The 20,286-nt window shown below is 54.6% G+C and overlaps 3 protein-coding genes across 10 annotated transcripts in view; all 3 read right to left on the bottom strand.

Moving 5' to 3' along the window:
* Nucleotides 1-591: 591 nt before the first annotated feature.
* Nucleotides 592-4,625, bottom strand: LOC100435184 (cytochrome P450 26A1). Its single transcript, XM_002820980.5, has 7 exons — nt 4,349-4,625; nt 3,939-4,163; nt 3,402-3,692; nt 3,164-3,322; nt 2,515-2,649; nt 1,783-1,935; nt 592-1,516 (listed from the first exon to the last, which is right to left on the bottom strand). Exons 1-7 carry the CDS (start codon nt 4,535-4,537, stop codon nt 1,175-1,177), a joined length of 1,494 nt encoding a protein of 497 aa, XP_002821026.2. The 5' UTR covers nt 4,538-4,625; the 3' UTR covers nt 592-1,174.
* Nucleotides 4,626-7,226: 2,601 nt separating this feature from the next.
* On the bottom strand, nt 7,227-17,779 carry LOC100434810 (cytochrome P450 26C1). Of its 2 annotated transcripts, XM_002820979.4 has the most exons (7): nt 17,635-17,779; nt 17,029-17,391; nt 16,262-16,486; nt 15,501-15,776; nt 13,960-14,115; nt 12,201-12,530; nt 7,227-10,154 (listed from the first exon to the last, which is right to left on the bottom strand). In XM_002820979.4, the coding sequence occupies exons 2-7, from the start codon at nt 17,230-17,232 to the stop codon at nt 9,777-9,779; spliced, it is 1,569 nt and encodes a 522-aa protein (XP_002821025.2). In that variant the 5' UTR covers nt 17,233-17,391; nt 17,635-17,779; the 3' UTR covers nt 7,227-9,776. The 2 variants fall into 2 exon arrangements, with proteins under 2 accessions (XP_002821025.2, XP_054378628.1); XM_054522653.2 differs by lacking the exon at nt 15,501-15,776.
* A 1,213-nt stretch (nt 17,780-18,992) lies between these two features.
* Nucleotides 18,993-20,286, bottom strand: part of EXOC6 (exocyst complex component 6) — a 207,717-nt gene continuing 206,423 nt past the window's right edge. For all 7 annotated transcript variants that reach the window (XM_024253940.3, XM_054522647.2, XM_054522648.2 and 4 more), the window contains one exon: nt 18,993-20,261. In XM_024253940.3, coding sequence (XP_024109708.3) covers nt 20,129-20,261 — 133 coding nt within the window. In that variant the 3' untranslated portion in view covers nt 18,993-20,128. The remainder of the gene's footprint in view (nt 20,262-20,286) is intronic.

The raw sequence follows: 20,286 nt of genomic DNA, 5'->3' as shown, positions 1-20,286 counted from the left end.
TAACTGTAGACAGAATACTTTTCAAACACCTGTTTAGACCACCTGATTTCTGCAGTATTGCCAAATTCTAAAATGGTAATGAAAAATGTAAAGTTTAAAACCTACAAGTCATCAGAGGTTCATTGAGCAGATTGTGCCATTCCAAAACCGAAAATGTGCTTGCATAAGCAAGTCACCAGGGCTAACCTTTCTGGATTGAGAGTCTGGCCTTCAGTTCAGACCGTGGCTATGCCAGGGTCAGAAATGTGACAAAACTGCACTTTCACGGAGGTTAGCCAAGGTTCACAGGGTCATGACTGGGCCATTTTATCAGTCATGTCAGGCTCACACCCTATTGCCTGGGATAGATAAAAACTTTATCTGTCAGTTTGCTAAATCTGCTCCTCCTGCCTCATTTTGAATAAAGAAAACCTGGGCTCAGCTTATCTAAACCAGAGATGCGCCTTTCCTAATACTGTTTCCATATGCAACTTCTAAGTAAAGGTGACATGCCAATGATTTCTGGTCTCATTTTAGTCAAGAACTGTCCATAACTGGAGTGACTGGCTTTGTCTTATCTAAAACCGTACCTTCAGAGAACAGTTCTGGCACTATTGGACAACACAGATTTATTATGTTTATGACATGTTAGATGAGCTGGAGAGGTTAGAGTGACAGTTCTCAGTGTTACCTTTTCAGGTTCATCTTTCCCTAAAGTACAGCAAACCAAAAACAAATTTAAATTCACTTGGATCAATTTTCCAAATAGGGAATCTAAATGACTATAGAAGAATTTACAGAGATACGTCTGGAATAACACACACAGACATATATTTTCTAATAACTGTTAACATAAAAAACAGTATGATTTCTTCTCACAGAAAACAGAGATGCACAGATGACAAATAAGCCCAGGTAGGCATTGTAAAATCTGGTTAAATACACTAAGAAAATATTAAACTGGTGAGTTTTACCCAACAGGAATCTTAAAATACCAGAAAAGTACCTTCAAATTTTACTTTATTTGGAAATGATACAAATTCATTATTTTAATATTTAAAGATTGTGGTAGTATAGCCAAAACACATAAATATTATAATATACATTTAGAAATTAAATATAAAGTCAACACAACACTCCTTAAAAACTCATATGTACACTTCCAATAAGTCTCAGGTTTGAGCATTCAAGCTCATCAGATTTCCCCATGGAAATGGGTGAATCTTGCAGGGAGATTGTCCACAGGATACACGGTAGGACTGGTTTTCATTGTAGGAGGTCCATTTAGAAGCTGCCAGTCACAATGCCTGGCCAGCTCCACTGTAAATATTTTGAGAAGAATTTTTGCAAATTCTTTGCCTACACAGCTCCTAAGGCCTCCTCCAAATGGAATGAAGCTGAACCTGGATGCATCCTCTGGGTGAGGCAGCATGAATCTGTCAGGATTAAATTCTTCCTTGTTGGTGAAGATCTCTGCCACATCATGAGTATCACAGATACTGTAGATAACATTCCAGCCCTTGGGAATCTGGTATCCCTGCAAAAGATTATGAAACCCCAAGGGCTGACAAACTGGAATTTAACTTTCAACAACAAAAAGCAGTCACTGATATCTTTGGGGGAAATTATGAGCTAAAAGCAAGGGAGAGGTAGAAACAGAGAGGTGGATCCAGGTTGCTCAAACATATCTCCATATAGGGCAGAACAATGATCAAAAGCATAAGAATTGCAGCCACAGCATAGGGAAGAAAGAGGAGTTTTTAAACCACAACAAAAGGGAGAAAGAAGAGAATTTTAACTTACATTTAATTCAAAAGTCTTCAGAGCAACCCGAAACCCTCCTGGAACTGGGGGATTCAGTCGAAGGGTCTCCTTAATAACACACCCGATGTATTTAAGTTGTTCCAAAATTTCCATGTCTAACTTGTTGTCTTGATTGCTCTTGCAAAGTAAACCCTATCAAAACAGTCATACAGAGGTGAACAGTTATTTTGTGCTCCAATAAAATCAGCCCAGCAGACGTAAACAGGGCTTAAGTGGAGACTAAACCCAAAGGGCCCCATGATGGGACAGACTGGGAGGGGGAAACAGCAGCTAATGGCCATTTGCCTGCCCAAATCCACTATTTACAATCCCAAGAGAACGCTGGTCACCAGTTAGAAAGGCCAAGTTTCTCCCCGCGCCCCCCCACCCCACACTCACCACCACCACCCACACTAATCAGCTATTCACACTATGTATGCCCTTGGACACACCAATTCAAGAAAGTGGAACCTATCTGAGAATCTCCACGGTTCAGCAAAAGGTGGAGGAGGGGTAGGAATACAAGGTCAAACTCTGCCCAAATGGGATCACAGCTCAAGACTCCATCCTGTTTATTCACAAAGCTAATTCTGCCCACTGGCCCACGCAGCCCTGGGCCTTGCACTTTCAAAATACTCCATGAAGGCAGCACACTGACTTATTCGGAAGTTGGCTAGGGAGCAGCTGAATTTCCTAAGCTAATAAGGACACCCCCAGCCCCAGTCTCCCTACCTTACTCTTCAGCTCTTCTCGCACTTTCTGGAGAACATGTGGGTAGAGCCCCAAGTAAGTGATAAGAGATGTGGCTGCACTGGCCGTGGTTTCGTGTCCTCCAAAGAGGAGTTCGGTTGAAGATTGCTTTAGTGCCTAAGAATAGAGTAAGACCCACGTTCTCACAAGTCTGCCTGCGGTTTGACAGAAGGATTACTCAGAATCGAACTGAGAGTTCTGGAGGGAAGACTAGAAGGGCTAAATGTTTTGCTGACAGAAAGTCAAGGAAAGCAGTATCTTTAAACAAAATGCAACGTCCCTTTAGTTCAGTTGGAGCAGTAAGGCGAGTACGACCCCACTCTACCGGAAACTCCTGAGTTAAAGTCTTAGTTTTATTAAAATCGCAAGGTTCTTTATTAACATTTTTGCAAATTCCAACTTTCCCTTTGAAACCTGGAAAGGCCAGGGGATGCTCCCAGTTCCGCCGCAGCCCCTTCCGCATCTCTCCCGAATGGGTGTCTCAGCCTTCGGGATTCCATAGCTGTAGTCTGAGCCGGCCGCCCACTCCAGAAAGCTGGGCCCCAGGCGCGCGCTTTGGGGGCCCCAGGAACCGCGCTTGGAAAGCCAGGGGACCAAACTCCGCAGTGCCTGGTCTGAAGCTGTCACTCACCTGCATGTCCAGCCGCTCTCCCCTCTCCCATGAGTGCTCGATCAACAGCTGCAGCGCGTCTTTGCAGCCCTGGCCCGCCTCGGATGTCCGCAGCCCGCAGATCTTGGCGCGAATGTTCTGCTCGATGCGCGCGTGAATGAGGTTCCGCGCCTTCATGCCCTGAGCGCAGAGAGCGCGCGGCGGTGAGCAGACGCCCAGGTCCCGCGCCCCTAGTCCGCAGCCCGTTTGCCGCCCTTACCCGGTACAGCCCGCTGAAGGGCACGTCGATGGGCAGCGAGAAGAGATTGCGGGTCATTTCCTCGAAGGCCTCCACAAGCTGCTGCTCGGCGTCCCCGTCGCCCGCCAGTTGGGGTTCGCAGCCCAGTAGGATGCGCATGGCGATTCGGAACATGAGGCGCTTCACCTCGGGGTAGACCAGGAGGCCGCGCTCGCCGCAGCTCAGCCACTGCTCCAGGCTGCTGCCCACTTCCTCGGTGATCACCGGCACGTAGCACTCGAGTGCCTCGCGGCTGAAGGCCCGCATAATCACCTGAGTCCCGAGGAGGGGACAGCGTTAAAAGCCTCCATCCGCCCCTCTCGTCTACCGCCGTCCCCTTCCAGACACCCCCAGTCCTGCCAGACACATGGCACTCTCCGAGCTGGGAAAGCTAACCTGGAGCTGGCAGAGGGTCCTAGCCCACCTCAAGCTGCTAGCCCGCGCCCAGCATCCATCAGCCGGAATTCCTCTCATAAATGGGGTCCCCCTCCCTGTCCAGCCATCGCCTCCTGCCCCCACCTTCTTGCGCTGCTTGTGCGAGGAGTCGTGCAGGTTAGAGAGGCAGCCAGATCCCAGAATGGTGCGCACCGACGCTGGCCAGTGGACCGACACCAGCCGGTGCTCTCCGAGCAAGATGCGGCGCACATTGTCCGCGCCCATCACCCGTACGGTGGGCCTCCCGAACAGATGTGTCTTGTAGATGAAGCCGTATTTCCTGCGCTTCATCTGCAGGAACTTCCTCCGCTGTGGGAGGAAGGCGGAGGAGAGAAGCGGGCATGAGGGGGCGCCGGGGAGCGCCGCGCCTACCGCCAGCCCTGCTCCTAGCCGCAATAGCCTGCCTCCCGGGGGCGCCTACCCCGACTTCAGCAGAAGCCCAGAGCTGCGCCGGGCTCCGGGGAAGCAGCCTGTCCCGCCCCACGCTCCCTTACCTGCAGCACCATCTGCAAAGTTTCCCCAAAGAAGGGGAAGCCCATAGTCCCGGGGGGCAATGGGAGGGCACAACTGCGGTCGCGGCCGCTCACGCAGTACAGGTCCCAGAGCTTGATCGCAGCCAGGAAGAGCAGCAGCGGCAGCACGAAGGTGCAGAGCGCACTGGCCAGCAGCGCCGGGAGCCCCATGGCGCGCCGCGACCTCCCGCGCCACCTGCCGCCGCCGCCAGCGCTCCAAACCCCACGGCGCTGCCGCTTTATAGGCGGCCCAGGTTGCTGCCCACGTTACCTTGGTCAGACAATTAGTTCACCCAAAGTTCATCTTTAATTGCGGATTGGGCCCCTGGCTCCTCCCCCCGCGAGGCGCTGCCCAAAATCTTTAACCGTTTGTTCCGCGCCGAGGCAGAGGCGGCGCGGTGGCGGCTTCCCTCCAAGCGCGCCTCCTGGGGTGCGGGGCTAGGAGCTGCCCGCCTCCCCCATCCAAGGTGTGCTGAGCTCCGAGGCGGCGGTGGGGGAGGGCCAGGACTCCGACGAGCCGGAATTCCAAGCTCTAGCCTTCCCGGCGGGCTCTTTGGAATCCCTCCCGCCCGGTCCCACCCGCTGCCCCGGCCCAAAGCAGCCTTCACTGGCTTTCCATTTCCAGGCGCCGGGTGGGCTCTCTTCCACGTGATGAGGAAGCAAGGGAAAGTCCGTTGAGAAATCGTCCAGCTGCCTCCTCCCACGGGTGGGGAAACTGAGGTCCAACAGAGATGCATAAAGCAGGCCTCCAGACGTCTCCGAAGGATCGCGCAGAAGAACCCAGGGCCAGAGTCCAAGAGAGAGCCTCGGGGCATCGAGCGCAATAGGCAGATCTGGGATCCCCAGCTCCCCAAACCCTGCAAGGGGGCCAGGACTCGTGAAGTCTTGGAAGGTCCTACTTCAGGATACAAGAAGGCCTCCAGGTCCCTCAGGTCCCCAGGTGCTACCCTGTACAAGCCTGATCCCCGACCCTGGGGCACTTCGTCTGGGGCTCGTCAGTCGGTGCCCGTCTCTGAGATCCGAGCACAGCTCGCCGATTCTGAGGGCCCTGCGGCTTGGCGCCCCAGCTGGACAGCAGGGAAGGGGGTCCTTAGCCTTGGCACGATAAAGAGACGGTATAAGGGGAAGGGGAGCCCAGGAGTCCTGGCTCCGAGGCCCGGCTCCATCTCTACTGCGTGTGACCTTGGACAAGTCACCACACATCACTGTGCCTGTTTCCTCCTCCTTAAGAGGGAGGCGATAATTCCCGACCTGTCTAAGCCTCAGGGTAGTGAGTTCCCAAAAGGAGGCTCCGGTTGCAACTACTCTTTCCAGCTCCAGGCACGGTAGACTGCGTTACCTGGGTGTCCGGTACACCGAGAACTGGAGTCCTCCTCCTCTCTCCCAGGTCCCACCCAGAGTAAAGCCACTGTCCTCATCCAGGTGAGGGGGTGCTCGGCCCTAAACTCAGGCCTCTGCCGACCCCTAATGGGAGGGGTGAAGGAATCCGTACTGGGAAGTCTTCTGTACTTTGCCCAACTACAATCAGCTGCTACTGTAGCCAAAGCCGGGAGCTCAGACGCTGCGGGACGCGCACCTGCGCTCTCTGCTCTCCACCTGCCGGAGCTTCCCGGCTCGGGACCAGTCAGGGCCACACGCTACCTGGGTTTGGGCGCTGAACGCACCTGCGGCGCCGAAAATGAAACAGAATGGCCTGCATTTGTTTAGAACTGAACACTGTCTCTGGCAGAAGCACGCCGCACGCCTCGGAAAGCGTCCCTTGGAGGTGGAAAACTCTGCTCCTGAGAGCTTAAATGCGTTGCCCTTCTCGCGGTGGTCCCCAAACCCGGAGGTATCAGGAAATATCTGCAGAGGTCGGAGGGACCCGCACAATCCTAGCGACGCTCCAAGCCAGAGTCGCCGCCACAGGGAGTGTTTCGGGGCGTCAGCGTTTCCCCATAACCTGCCCAGTGCTTCAGAGGCTCTGGGTAGGGTTTCAGTCTCCGGCAAACGATTTGGTGGCTGTAAACACGGCGAACCAACCTCTGGCCACTGCAGGAAGCCAGGCCAATCGCGCTGGAGGTAATTCTCAGAAATCCCGGGTCCGCCCCTTTCTGGACAGCGCCTCCGGCCGATGTGCAAAGCCGGCGAAAGGGGACGTGACCTGGGGCCCATTCCCAATCCTCGGGCCTGACCCGCCTGTGACCCCTGCAGGCCGGACCGTGACATCCGAGTGAACTCTGCGGGGCCACCTCGCCAAGTTCAGCTCACGCCGGGTCACAAGATGAGCGGGGCCTGCACGCTGGAAATTGCCGCAGGGAAAAAAACGTTTTAATCTATCTGTACTTCGAGGCTGGCGGGGGCGTCCGGCAGGAAAGGATTAAATGTGAGAGTGAACGATCATTAAAGAACATCTTGAAGGGGGGCAGGGCGGGAGGGGGGGGTCAATAAATTACCAGGCCAATAGGAACTTTGATCTAGGAATCTTGCCAAGCTTTCGTGGGTGGTGGTGGGTGGGGAGGGGGGTGGGTTCACTGAAAAACAACTTGTTTCCAAGATGTTTACAAAGCAGCCTCCCTATTGCTAAGAGGCGGGGATGGGGAGTCGGTTTTTTTTTTTTTTTTTTTTTTTGGCTGGTGGGGTGGGGTGAGGGTGCAGGGACTAGACTGGAGTCACAGCAAAGAAGTCCACCTCCGCTTTTCTCCTTTCAGCCCCCGTCTCATTTCTGAACGTGCGTTCCTGTCTCAGAGTTCTATACCTGCTGTTCCCTCTGCATGTGGCACCCCTCCCCCAGGCCACCGCTGGCTGGTTCCTTCCAAAGTCAAATGTCACCTCCTCCAAGGTTCCCCCCACCCATCCAGCCTAATTTAGCCCCAAAGAGTCTCTATCACAGGCCTGTTTTATTTCCATGACAGCGATTATCACCTCTGGACATATTCTTACACTTTCGTTTGCTAGTTTATTTCTTGTCTGCCTCCCTCCAGAGCATATCAAGTGCAGGAGGGAAGGAACCTCCTCTGCTCCTTCCCCAGAGAATCTGCAGCTACTAAAACAGGAGCTAAGATATCCCTCAAAATTACTGAGCATGATGTACCCATGGAAAATTAAAACTGGAGCCATCGCTACAGAGGCTTATAGTTAGTCCAGACCCCAATGCAGGTCAACCTGGTCTTCTTGGAACCAGCTCAACTAGCCTTGCTTCTGAGGGTCCCCACCCCATTCTTCTCTCCTCTCTCTAAATCACAATTAACCCTGAAGCCTGCATCCTTCTCCTCCTCGCCCAAACCCATGCTTCTCAGGCCAGGCTGTCCTCTGCATTTGCAAGAGCACTCTTTGGGCAGGCCCACGTCCTGCCACCTTTGCTGCCCCTGGTGTCTCCCGAGCTCAGGGCCTGGCACCAGGCCCTTGACTGGCAATGGGTGATGAATTGCCCTGTGTGGGGGTTATGGCAGCATCAGCCCAGGTCGGAAGGGCCTGCTGCACTCTGGAGCTACCAACCCTGTAAATGCCTGCTGTGTCCCCCTTCCTTCTGGCCCTGGGATCCACCTTAAGCATGAGGTCAGGAGGGCACTGGCTTTCTTCTGGTTCACTAAGGGGTCAGCTCAGGACTAGGCAGCTACTTCCCTGGATCACCCCTTATGTCCAGCTGCCCCGGCCTGTTGGAAGCTGGGTGGCAGATTGAAGTGGGCTGTTGGGAATGATGACATGGAGGCTTTTGGCTTTGATTTAAACAGTGGTTGGAACCTCTGTACCGGCATGGTTGAGAGAGTCCTCAAGTCTAGCTAAGGCTTATCATGAAAAGGAGGCCAAAGTGTTCAGCCCTACCTGATGGCCACAGGAACAGAGGTTGGGGCAGAAAAGTGAAGGGATGGGGGTGGAGGAGAGCACTGGCTGGGGAGTCCAGGAGCCTATTGCTGGGCTTCTCAGGTGAGTCATTCACCTAGATTGCTCCTCAATTTCTTCTCTGTGATAGAGAGGATGGTGAAGCCATAAAACCAGAAAGCCCTGAAATGGCAGGGAGGGGTGAGGGAGCAGGGACTAGACTGGAGTCACTGGAAAGGAGTGACTCTAGGGTGTGGTGGGTCACACCTCTAACCCCAGCACTTTGGGAAGCCAAGGCAGATGGATCGCTTAAGCCCAAGAGTTTGAGACCAGCCTGGGTGACACGGTGAAACCCCCCCGTCTCTACTAAAAATAGAAAAAAAAAATAGCTAGGCGTTGTGGCACTCGCCTGTAGTCCCAGCTACTTGGGAGGCTGAGATGAGAGGATGGCTTGAGCACGAGAGGCAGAGGTGGCAGTGAGCTGGTTGTGCCACTACACTCCAGCCTGAGCCACAGAGGAAGACCCTGTCTCAAAAAAATAAAAATAAAAATAAGGTCCCTGAAACCTGGAGACAATTCACAGCCCAGCTTCCGGGGTTATGCTCAGAGAGAAGTCAGGGCAGCCCAGGCCCCAGGCTGCCCAGCTCCCAGCTTCTCTCTGGGTATACTCTGGGGTGGGTCCTTGCCTGGCCTCCCCAACCCTGCACCCCAGTGCCTTTCCCCCAGGGAGCAGCTGCCCAGCTAAACCCTAGCCTCCTCACTCAACCGCTCCCAAGACACTTTATTTCTTGGCCTTCCTATTTTTGGTACAAATATCTCAAACCTCTCTAATTATGTCTCAACCTCCCATGAAAATAATCCAGCCGTTAGGAGACGTGTTGGTGTGCCTATTCTCCTCTGTATACATGACAAGAGTAAATGCGTTCTTAAGGTAGGAATTTTTCCTTTTAAGAAGTGGCCAGCAGAATCCGGTGACCTTGAGCCCTTTCGAGCCTGGAAGTGCCCACAGTTGCGAGTTTCCACCGAGAGCGGCAGAGTGGCCAAGGCGCACGAAGCCAGACGCCAGCTGCCAGAGGGCCTTCCGTCGGGCGTCCTCTTGTGTGTTTTTTCTATGGCCCAAAGCCAGGCCAGGGTTGCGCCCACGGCGTGCCCGCTTCCTTACAAGGGTTGCAGGTCTCACCGCGTGCGTCGGGTCTCTCTGCAATGTCCCTGAGTTGCAATATTCCCACTCCCCTGCCACCCCTACCCCGCCTTCCCCCATCCATGCACCCTCCCTGGATTGGCTCGGGAAGGGGAAGCCAAGCGGCACCTCGTGGTGATCTATCTATTCCCTCCATGCCTGCTTGGCCCACGACATTTTCCTTCCTCTGGGCGAGGAGTGCAGAAAGCATCTTCCCATGGGCTTAGATGCTTCTCTGGCGCGGCAGCAATGGCTCGCGCTCCTCCTTCCTCGAGTCCGGCACAAATCCGCGTTTGGCGAACATTTTTTGAAAGATTGTTGAACGAGTGAACGAGTGGGCGCGCGACGCTACAATGGGGAGCCGCAGATGGGTGGCGCTGCGTGCGCGCCACAGCCACCCGCCAAGCCGTGTCCTAGAGCGCAAGCATGTCAGAGGCATAGCCCATTCCTCGCAACCGAAGGCGCGAGGGGGTGGAAAAAGAGCCGCAGCCCGTCCACTGGGTGCACGATGGGCACCGTCTGCATGGCGGGGAAGGCGGGTGTGGCCAGTTCCCAGCGCGCGGTGCGCACCAGCTCCACAGCTAGCAGCTGGAGCACGGCTTGCGCCAGCTCCTGGCCGAGGCAGCTGCGCGCACCGCCGCCGAACGGGATGTAATGGAAGCGGCTGGAGGCGCCCCGCGAATCTTCGCGCGCTGCGCCGAAGCGCTCTGGGTCGAAGCCTTCGGGAGGGCTGCGGTACACCGCAGCCGTCTCGTGCGTGTCCCGGATGCTATACATCACGCTCCAGCCCTTGGGGATCTGGTAGCCCTGCAGAGAGGCGAGGAGATCAGCCTGACCACGAGGCACCTGGAAACGGGGGGGCCCTGAACTGACCCTCCACCCTGGTGCTTCCATCAGGCTTCCGAAAACCAGGAGGAACCCGCGATTAACCCGGAAACCAGGAGAAAGCTCTGTGTTCCAATCTTAACTCCTTCACTGGTGAAATGTATGACCTTGGGCTAGATGCGCAGCCTCTCTGAGCTTCAGTTTCCTCTTTGAAAAAATGAGGGGGAAAATGGCCCCTTTGTTGGTGAGGATTCAAATTAAGGACTTGGCACATATGAGTGTTCAGTAAACGGTAACTATTAGTTATGTTCCCGTTTGGTTTTGTCTTTTTCTCTTCTGACCTTAGATGAGGAGACCTAAATTCTAGTGCTACATTCTAAACCTACATTCTAGACCTAAATTCTTCTCCCAGCTGCTAGAGTGGGAGAAATGCACATGTCAATTCCTCGAGGTCAGTTCCATGGTAGAGCTCTTCTTTGCATTGAACTGAAAACTTCCCATCCTTCCCTTCCATCAGCTGGACAATAATGTTCAGATTTGGTACCACACTTTAAGAAGGCGCACATGAGAATCAAACTGGCCATCCTTAAAATGCTGAAGGGCAGTTTTCATGTTCCCTCTGCCCACCCTTAGCTTTTTCAACCATTTGGCTTTCTGATACGTCTTCCAACCCCCTGACTACACTGCTATCCTCATATCAAGTTCCAGGGTGAATATTCAAAGTTTCTAACTGGGGAACAGAACATCTTGGAATCATCCCAGGAGCTCTCTCTCCTCTCTAGACATCAGTGTTCTCATCTGTGAACTGGAGGTGGCTAAGACCCTTTCCTGTCCTCTGCTCACCACCCTGGTTCTGTGCTTCCCTAAGGTCTTGTAGGGCACTCCAGCGCCTGCAGAATGAAGCTTGCATTCCAAGACTGATTCCACATTCAAGACACTTCTCAACATCCACCTTTGTCTGAGTCTGCTCTCTCTGTAATAGGCTCTCCCGTCCGAACCTTTCACTGCTCCAGTTCAAACTCCAGCTCTCAAAATGTGTTGGTGTCATCCAGCACTAGAGATCACTCTCTTCACACCACAAGTGGGATGAGGCTGTCAGTCCTGGCCCCCTTCCTCTCCAAGTGGAGCCCCTCCAGGGTAGAATCTCAGTCCCTTTGATGCCTCCTGAACCCTGGCACGCAATGTGCCACAAATGTTCACTGTGGAATGCCCATCTTTGCCTGGAGCCACCCAGCCACCAAGCATGGTGCTCAGGGGACTGCAGCGACAGCCTTTCAGGCAAACACCCGCAGTTTGGCACAGCCAGAGCACCACTGCCTGAGGCCACCACTGTACCCCCACAGCCCGGCCCCACCTGGATGGAGTGTCAGAGCTGGAAAGGACCAAGACAGCTTCCTTGCAGAGAGTAAACTGAGGCCCAGAGTGAAGAGGGAACTGCCCAAGGTCATACGGAGATGGAGTCAGTTCTAGACCTTAACCTTGCTCAGCCTAAACCAGCCTGATCAGAGATGAAGCATCTACCCGGTATTTTAATCCTCCCCTCCCCTGGATTCTGGCCCCAGCCAGAACCCTGGACGGGTCGCAATGAGGGGTTCCTTGATCTTGTGAGGGAGCCAGAGGGGTACAGCACAGGACATACTGAAGGGTTCTCTTTGTTCTCCATCCACACTCACTGGCTGGGAGGGGGTGCTGCACGGATAGAAGAGTATTTTTATTCTAAAACTACGTTCTCATTGAATTGACCGTTCCGGACCGCTGCCAAAAGCTGAAGGGTACGAGATCCCTAACCTTGCCGTCTCGCCAGGTTTTGCGTCCCTCAGCCGGGGATCCGGGGAGGTGGAACAAGGCTCAGCCCATTTTATAGGACGGAAGGCTGAGGCTCTGAGGGCAAAAGAGGTGACCGCGCCGTCCGAATCCCTCCGCCCTCCTCCCGCCAGAGCGCCGCCACGGCAGGCGGCGGGCGGCAGGCGGCAGGCGGCAGGCGGCAGGAGGCAGGAGGCTGGCCATGGGCTGGCACGGCGCACTTACGTCGAGCTCGAAGGTGCGCAGGGCGGTGCGGTAGCCCCCGGACACCGGCGGCAGGAGGCGCAGCACCTCCTTGACCACGCAGTCGACGTAGCGCAGACGGCCCAGCGCCGCGAGGCTGAGGTCCGGCTCACAGCCGCAGTCGGGCGGGGGCCCCTCGCTGCCCACCGCGGCCCCAGGCGCGCAGCCGCACGCGCGCCCCAGCCCCTGCGCCACCAGCTCCTCCCGTATCTTGGCGATGGCCGCCGGGTGCTGCAGTAGCAGTAGGATGAGCGAGGTGCTGGCACTGGCCGTGGTGAAGAAGGCGGCGAAGAGGAGCTCCACAGCCGACTCCTGCAAGACAGCCCCGGGCGGCACTGAGTCTCTGGCGGTGGAGTCGCCCGGGGCGCTGACCCGACGGCCCCGTGGAGATGAAAAGCACCCAAATTTACTATTGCGAAAAACCAGGGGGCAGGGAAGTGCTATTACCGCCGCGACTGTGTGTACGGTTTTGAAGTCGATTAAATCTCAAGTCCGCCATTTGGGAAAGTCAGCTATAGCAACACGCAACATTAGGATCTATCCACTCGCCTTGCGATGGTTCCCAGAGAGAATGCGGGAACTTACTCTATGCACTCTTCTTTGTGCTTTAAGCATATTCACTCATTCGGTTCTCACCTCCCCTCTGTGAGGCACAATTGCTGCTCTTGTTTTATGCAGTTGAAAACGGAGACTCCAGAGTAGTGCTCAAGGTCCCTACAACTAGCACTCCCGGCAGGCGGGCTCAGGAGTCCAGTGCTCTTCACCACCTGGTGGTGCCGCCGCCAACCCCAGTGGAACAGCCTGACAATGGCTGCGGTGCAACAAAGGCACCTGCAGCAGCAGTGCCAGCCTCGTACAAATGCCGGCATCATGGCTTCATCCTCTCCCTACCGGAATGGTCCCAGGGAGTCACTAAATGTCTTCCTGGTCTGCTCTGCGCAAGAAGAGCCCATTGCTCATGCTCTTATTAGTTCCAATCTCAGAAAACAAGCTAAAGCTGAGGCCTACCCTTCAGGGATGTCTCTGGTAGAAAGTGGGAAACTGAGGCCCAGAGAAAGGATGAGTGAGAGTTGCTTATGGAAGATTGAGGTCTCCCTATTTCTAACTTCCCCTCCCCATAACTTCTCCACTCCTTTTTAGGTGCTCAAGCAAGCCCTGGGGCCATTCCAAAGCTTCCCACCTCCCCTCCACTGTGTGTGTGATGTGTGTGCAAGGGGAGGGGTCCTAATTCTCCAGGAGATCCACAGCAACAAGACAGACAGATAGAGGTACGAGGTGCCAGGGTAGCTCATAGAAGGAGAGAGGTGATTTTGGAAGGAAGAAGGGAGCTTTGAGGATGTGGAGTTTGATCCTGAGCCCCTTAGAGTTTGTAGAAAAAATGAATAATGAGGGCTTTGTAGGCAGGGGGACAGCAGAGGCAAAGGCATGGAGCGGCAGAGAAGGGCAGTGGGGGAAGGAAAGGAGAGAGAGCCGTTTGTGGCCAGAAACCTGCAAAGATGGGCCCAGGATTCTTGCCTTCAGTTCTCCTACTAACAAGGGTGGCAGCTGGCTGAAGGCTGCACAGCTAGTGAGTGTGGCTGAGTCATTACTGGAACCCAGGTCTCCTCTTGCCCCTCATCTTGAGGACTGCCTGTGCCTCAAAGTGGGGCCACACAGGATGTGGTTCTGGGGATGCAGCATTGGTGTAGGGACCTGCTGGGAATGCAAAAGAGGGGAGAAGGAGCAGCCTGTCAGCACCTACCTTCAGCTCCTGCATGGAGGGCTCATGGCCCAGCTCCCTTGCACTGTGAATGATTAGGTCGAGGGCATCACCCGGCTCTGCAGCCTTGTCCTCATGAAGCTTCTCAGAAATGGCCCCCTCCAGGTGCCGATGCAGCTGGTCCCTTGCCCGGATGCCCTGATGTGCAGGGAGAGAAGAAAGATGGGGCAGGAAGGCTAAGGGGCCAAGCCCGGCCACTTACCCAGAAAACCTTCTCAGCACTGGCTCTGCCAACATCCTTGTGTTAACAGCTTCCCAGCTTAGTTCCTGGCCTGGCATATGGCTGGGCTCAGTAAATGGTTGGGGATATGTCCACTGTCCACAAACATCATTCTGTCTTGATTATCACAATCCCCCTCTGAGCCACAGCAGAGTTACTGTCATCCTGAGGAGAGGATGCTGAAGTTCAGAGAGGTCAAGCAATTGCCCAGAGTCACACAGCTGTCCATGTCCATGCCTGGCACAGAGCCCAGTGCGGCTAGGGTCAGCCCATTGCCCTTTCCCTGTACTAGGCTCAGGCTGGGGCACCTTGATGCACCCAGCAAAGCTCTGACTTAGAGGACACTATTGGATTTGTACGCGTTAGCCTCTGTAAGGGCGTGGGCAAGAGGGGATGCCTCTCCAGAGTTCAGGGAATAGCCGCAGCAAAAGCATTCCCCCGGGGAAAGCACTGTAATTCAGCACTTGAGTTCCATAGTCAGAGGAGATGAGGTTAAAGTCCTGTTCGTGCCCCTACTAACGGTGTGATCTTGGGTAAGTCAATAAAATAAGTTTGGCCAATAAAATGAGAATCATAACACTTTGCGGGCTGCGAGGATTAGATCAGAAAATGTATCCATGGTGATCAGCCTATAGCATGATCCTTTACACATATTATTTTTATGCAGGTGACTGAAAATCAGGGAATCAAACAGTGGGAAGTCCCAGAACAGGGGGACCAAAAGGCGGGATGGGGCATCCTAGCTGCTCTCCGGGTCCTGCCCAATGTTCTGAAGTCTGGAGAAGCAGCAGTTCTCTGATCCCGAAACCTAGCGGGTCCAGGGCCAGTGGAGCTGACTCCCACACCCCTGGGTCCGGGGCTGGCACTGGGCTGGACCGGGGCTCATCTGCAGTCCTCACGCTCTCCTCGGTTCCGCAGCCATCTGGGCTTCCGAAGAGGTGATGGAGGCCGGCCCCAGGGGCGCCGCTGTGGGAAGGAGTCGGACCGACTGGCCGGACGCCTGCCACCGAGACCCCAAACTCCAGCGGCCCGCGCTTGCTCAGGCTGGAGCGCGTCGCGGCAGGCGCGTCCCACGGAGGTCGTGTGGCCCGCCCCAGGTCACACCAGCGAACCAGCACAGAGGCCAGGCCCAGAGCCCACCGCCACGCCACCGCCACGACGCCTCCCACCCCCGGGCCGGGCCGCCGTTCCCCAGCAGAGGTGACGGACGCGCGGGGTGCGCAGAGGGCGTCCCGTCTGGGTCTGGGAGGCCCGCCCGCGCCGCGGAGCCTCGGAGGAAGGTCTGGAGCCGGGGCGGGCGTACCTTGCGCAGGCCACTGAAGGGAACGTCCAGAGGCAGTGAGAAGAGGTTCTCCACGAGCTGCTCGAAGGTCCGGGCCAGCGTGGCGCACTGCGCCTCGTCCAGCCGCAACCCCAGCAGGATGCGCGCGGCCACGCGGAAGGTGAGCGCTTTGGCGGCGTCGTAGACTGAGACCGGTCGGCCCGCCGCGCACCAGGAGCGCACCTCATGCCGCAGCGCCCCCTGCAGGCGCGGCACGTAGCGCTCCAGCGCGGCGCGGCTGAACACGCGCGCCAGGACCTGTGGGAGCGCGCGTGATCAGCGCTGGCGGCGGTCGGGCCTCCTCTGCTTGGCGATTCCGGAGTAGCCAGAAGGCCAGTTCCGGTCCTTTCTCCTTCTTCTAAGCGGCCCAGACCTAAACTTGCTGGCTTTTGCTTTCGCCATTTCCCCCAGTTCTGCTCTGATGCACACAGTCCCTCCCAACCATCCAGGCTCCAGCTGCCATCTCCTCTAAGAAGTCTTCCCTGGCCCCTTTCTAGGTCTGAGTCTCCAGCGCTTCTGCTATCACAGCCATAGAAGATGGGAGATGAAAGAATCTTTTAGCGCAGTCCTAACTTTATAAACCGAAGCTGAAGATAACGGACCCGCCCAAGGCCACCCGCTAGTTACCAGGGACCTTGGTCGGGTTCACAGTGTATCCAACACCGGGGTCCCGGCCTGGCCCATGGCAGATGCCGGGGACCGCGGATCCGACGTTTCTACGGTCCATTCCTGTTTCCACTCACCTTGCGCCGCCGCCGGTGCGGCTCGCCGACCGCACCTAGCAGTGTGTGCGAGCCCAGCAGGATGTGCGCACTCTGCGGCCACTGGCTGCGCACCAGGCGGTGCTCGCCCAGCAGGATAGTGCGCACGTTCTCCGCGCCGCTCACGCGGATCACTGGCCTGCCCAGCAGGTGCGTCTTGAACACTGTCCCATAGCGCTCTCGGCGAGAACTGTGGAAGCGCGAGCCCTGCGAGCGAGGCGGAGCGTGGAGAGCTGGCACTTCTGGGCCTGGGCGGGGATCTGACCCAGACCTCCCAGCGGCCTTTTGATCACAACTCCCTGTCCCTGGCTGGCGCGTTTACAAAACAAGATCCCCAATGGGCCTGGCATCTACTCTACGGGAATGTACATGCTCCTGTTCCTATTGGTGAGATGAGGAAACAGACTCAGAGTGAAGAAGTGAGCGCCCAAGGGCTCACAGTTAAGCCAAGCCCCAGGCTCCTTTTCTACGATTGCAGGACGTGCTCCTCAGACCCCTTCCAAAAACCCCTTATGTTTACCCCCTGCGTTGTGTCGGGGAGTTGCTCTGGGGAGAATTCCAGTGACTTGAGGTCCCTTCGAGGGAACGGAGTAGCTAGGCAAAGGCGAGAGTTGTGCGCGCTTCACGGGGTCGTGGGCGATGGGCAGGGACTGGCTACAAATCCCATGGGCACTGAGACTGAGGAGGGTCCAGTGGGAGCCAGGGGAAGAAGGGACCCTATTAGCGCTCGGGGTCGAAGGACTGCTCACCTGAACTAACCAGTGCAGCGTTTCGCCGAAGAAGGGCCAGCCCATGGAGCCCTTGGGCAGAGGCAGGGTGGAGGCCCGGTCCCGGCTCAGCATCCAGCGGAGGGTCCAGAGGTGCTGGGCCAGGCTGAGCAGCAGGCCCGCGCACAGGAGAGCAGTGCCCGCCGCCCCCAGCACTGACAGGCAGCTCAGCCCCCAAGGGAACATGATGAGCCCGCGGGGGCCAGGCCGCTCAGAGCGCAGGGAGAGCAGGGGACGCAAGAACCGGGGCGCGAGCAGTGCGCAGTGCTCACCTGTTCCGTCCTCAAAAGGCCTGGGGTTTGGGGGCCAGGCCCGAGATTTATAAGCTCAGGCGAGAACTCTGTTCTAAAAACAGACGGACGGTGAAAGACTGCAGTGACCGTGCGCCCTTAGGGAACGTGCCTTCCTCGAGGCCGGCACGCTCAGGACTTTTTCCTGGCTCCTGGGCCCAAATGCCAGTCCCTCTCGAAGGTGCCTGCTGCCTCGGGAACGCTCACTCCCCGCTCCGCGGGGCACCTCCCACCTCCTCCCGGGCTCAGCACCCTTTGGATAGAAGCAGCGAAGGAGGGCGAAAGAAGAGCAACTCACCAGTGTTGCCAACCTGGTCTGCAGACCCCCGCCCCACCTCTCCCTCCTCCAGTCGTTTAACACTTCTTGGCCCACGCTGGACACGTTTATATAGATATTGGCTCCCTCCCTACGGACCGATCCCAGTTCACACAACGTGACGTGTCTTTGCATATTTAAAGCGCTCCACGCTGAGTGGTGATTGGAGGCGGTGGGCAGCGGCGCGCTCACGGAGGGGCTCTGAGTAGGGAGTGGCAGGCGCCGGGGCGCTAGAGCTGGGCTGGGGGCTCGCCCCGCGAGCGTCCTCGGGCGGGGCCTGCGGGTTCGCGCCAGAGCTTCCCCGCTCCTCGCAGGCGCTCAGAAAGTGGGCGAACCCAACGCGCAGAACTGACCCGGGCTTGCGCCCCGCAGCGCTCCTGGCCCACCCCCGGCCGCTGGCTCCCTCTGCGGTCCCCGCCCTCGAGCTTCTAGGTGCCCTTCTCTCGCCACTCCAAGGTGAAAGAACTAGGCTTTTCTCTCCTTTGCTCCGACTATTTCAGGGAAACTGCAGTCGTCGACGCCTGCGTTGGCATCGCAAAAGCCCACGAGGGATAGCGCAGCCGAGATTCTCCGACAGCTCCCCACCTCTCCCCGCTCTCTGATCTACCACGTCAGGTATCCTTCCAAAGATGGCAGTTCCACTGCTGCCCTAGGCTTCATAAAGACGTCCTAAGCCTCCAGAAGCGGATACCCACGAGCACCTTTCCGGTCTCAAGGACCGAATTCAACCTTCCCTGCACATCCTTCCCTCCCTCCCCCGAGTTTGCCCGACGACTCTTGTCAATCTACATTGTTGCGTTTCGGGCTTTGTGCGTCCCATTCAAGGGTTCCAAATGCCTCAGGACTCACTCGTCCTTGTCCCTACAGCGCAACCTGGGGTGTGTGTGGAGGGGTGCAGGATGTTTATATTATTGTTAAGAGTAAAGAGGTCCCACAGTGGTCTGCTCCAGGCAGTGCAAAGGCGGTATCTCTCTGAATCCCGGGACGTCTCAGCCAAAGCAGGGGAGACACCCCAAGTACGCTGGAGGGCTGGGTAAGGCGCGAGGGGCAGCCCCATTCCAGTCTTCAAAGAGAGCTAGCTGTTTACCGCTCCTCTCCTTCAGATTTCACCGTGCCTGAAAAACTACCATGCTTTTCATGTAATATTTTTTAAAACATTAAATACTTTGGATTAAGAGATGATCGAGAGAACAAGTGCGCACATATATATATGTGTGTGTGTATGTATATATATTGTTTTGGTGCCACTCCCATTCCAATAACTAGGAAATAATATGCCTTTTCTCCAGGAAGCACTTGTTTTAAATCAGTAAGCTCTGAATAGACAAAATAGTAATGCATTTTCAACAACTTGCTCAATATTTTTAATATTTCATCACAAAATCCAGAGATGTACATATAATTCTTTACACTTATTTTACAGAGTCAGGCATAGTTTCTTACAGGCCTAAATCCTGAAAAGGCAAAGGGAAGATTCAGCATAAATACAACAAAGGGAGAATAAAGACTGGATTTATATTGCCATTTGGACCACGGAAACGTACACAAAGGAAAATGTACATTTGTTTTAGGTTTTCCAGAGTTCATTTGGTTTGGCTTGTTTCCACAATGAGGATAAAGTACTGAAATCTGCTATTTGAAGAAAGTAACCTGACCCCTGTGGTAACTTCTGTGTGCAGGAACCATCTACCCTCGCACAAGCTGCACCTGAAGTGGTTAGCCCCATTTAGTTCCTGTCCTCTCTTTTAACTGGAACCAAACCAAACCAAACAAATCCAGAATGGGGTCAGCTACAAGCAATATAGTTAGAAATATTAACTCTGATGAACAGAAACAACACTGCATCTTTAGAAAATCCAAAACCTTTTGTTCATATTCAGAACGATTAAATTAAACCACCCAAGTAGAACAAATAATTCACATTCTTACTGAGTTAAATCAAGTTTGATTTCAGGCAGCTTTAAAGATTTGTCTATTTCCCCTTCAGAATTAGCAGAATTAGAAATTCTGGTCTGCTTAAATCACACTGAGGTGAAAATAGAAGCTAAAAGTCAGAAAATGGTAGCGAAATACCACCGTATCAGACATGATTGAATTCCAAAGCCATATACTGATCAAAAAACAGATTATCATTCAAGTCTAAATAGAAAAAAATACTTATGAGTAGAGGCATATGTTTTTCAAATGTATTTGTAATCAATTTCATGTAGAATTTGTGACAATTTATGTATTACACTTTTGCATTTTCCCCTAAAAGTGAAAAAAATGGTCATTTTTTTCCATATATAAAATAGTATTCGATTATTTAAAAATCCATACAAATGATATTTATTACTATTTCTTGTTTAAGCCCTCATGTATCTTCTCTATTGTATTTTTGGATTCTGTAAACAAATTACTGTATCATGACCAATACTTGCTCAAGATCAACGTTGAATCATGGATTTGGTGTCACTGAGTGCAAGTGACGTGAGGTCTATGTGTGCTGGGACATACCATTCACCAAACTTCTCAGCTGTTTCACGACTGTCTCTATCAACTTCTGTTTGTCTCGATCATTCTTCCTGAACTGAGCAAATATATTGTTCTTTTTGCTAGTATCCTTCATCCTAGAAACGTATGTGAATGAAGAAG

Source organism: Pongo abelii, chromosome 8 (genome assembly GCF_028885655.2).
Source record: "Pongo abelii isolate AG06213 chromosome 8, NHGRI_mPonAbe1-v2.0_pri, whole genome shotgun sequence".
Classification (NCBI taxonomy): domain Eukaryota; kingdom Metazoa; phylum Chordata; class Mammalia; order Primates; family Hominidae; genus Pongo; species Pongo abelii.
This window is presented reverse-complemented; position numbering and strand designations above follow the sequence as displayed.

Bases quoted from the DNA above. Each gene is read 5' to 3' on its own strand.
- LOC100434810 (XM_002820979.4), bottom strand. From the start codon at position 17,232: ATGTTCCCTTGGGGGCTGAGCTGCCTGTCAGTGCTGGGGGCGGCGGGC. The intron at 16,487-17,028 runs GTGAGCAGTCCT...CCTCGCTCGCAG, and splicing joins CGCTGCACTGGTTAGTTCAG to GGCTCGCGCTTCCACAGTTC. The intron at 12,531-13,959 runs GTAGGTGCTGAC...GCTGTCTTGCAG, and splicing joins CCTCCATGCAGGAGCTGAAG to GAGTCGGCTGTGGAGCTCCT.
- LOC100435184 (XM_002820980.5), bottom strand. From the start codon at position 4,537: ATGGGGCTCCCGGCGCTGCTGGCCAGTGCGCTCTGCACCTTCGTGCTG. The intron at 1,936-2,514 runs GTAGGGAGACTG...CTGTTTTGATAG, and splicing joins GAGAAGAGCTGAAGAGTAAG to GGTTTACTTTGCAAGAGCAA. The intron at 1,517-1,782 runs GTAAGTTAAAAT...AATCTTTTGCAG, and splicing joins TGAAGACTTTTGAATTAAAT to GGATACCAGATTCCCAAGGG.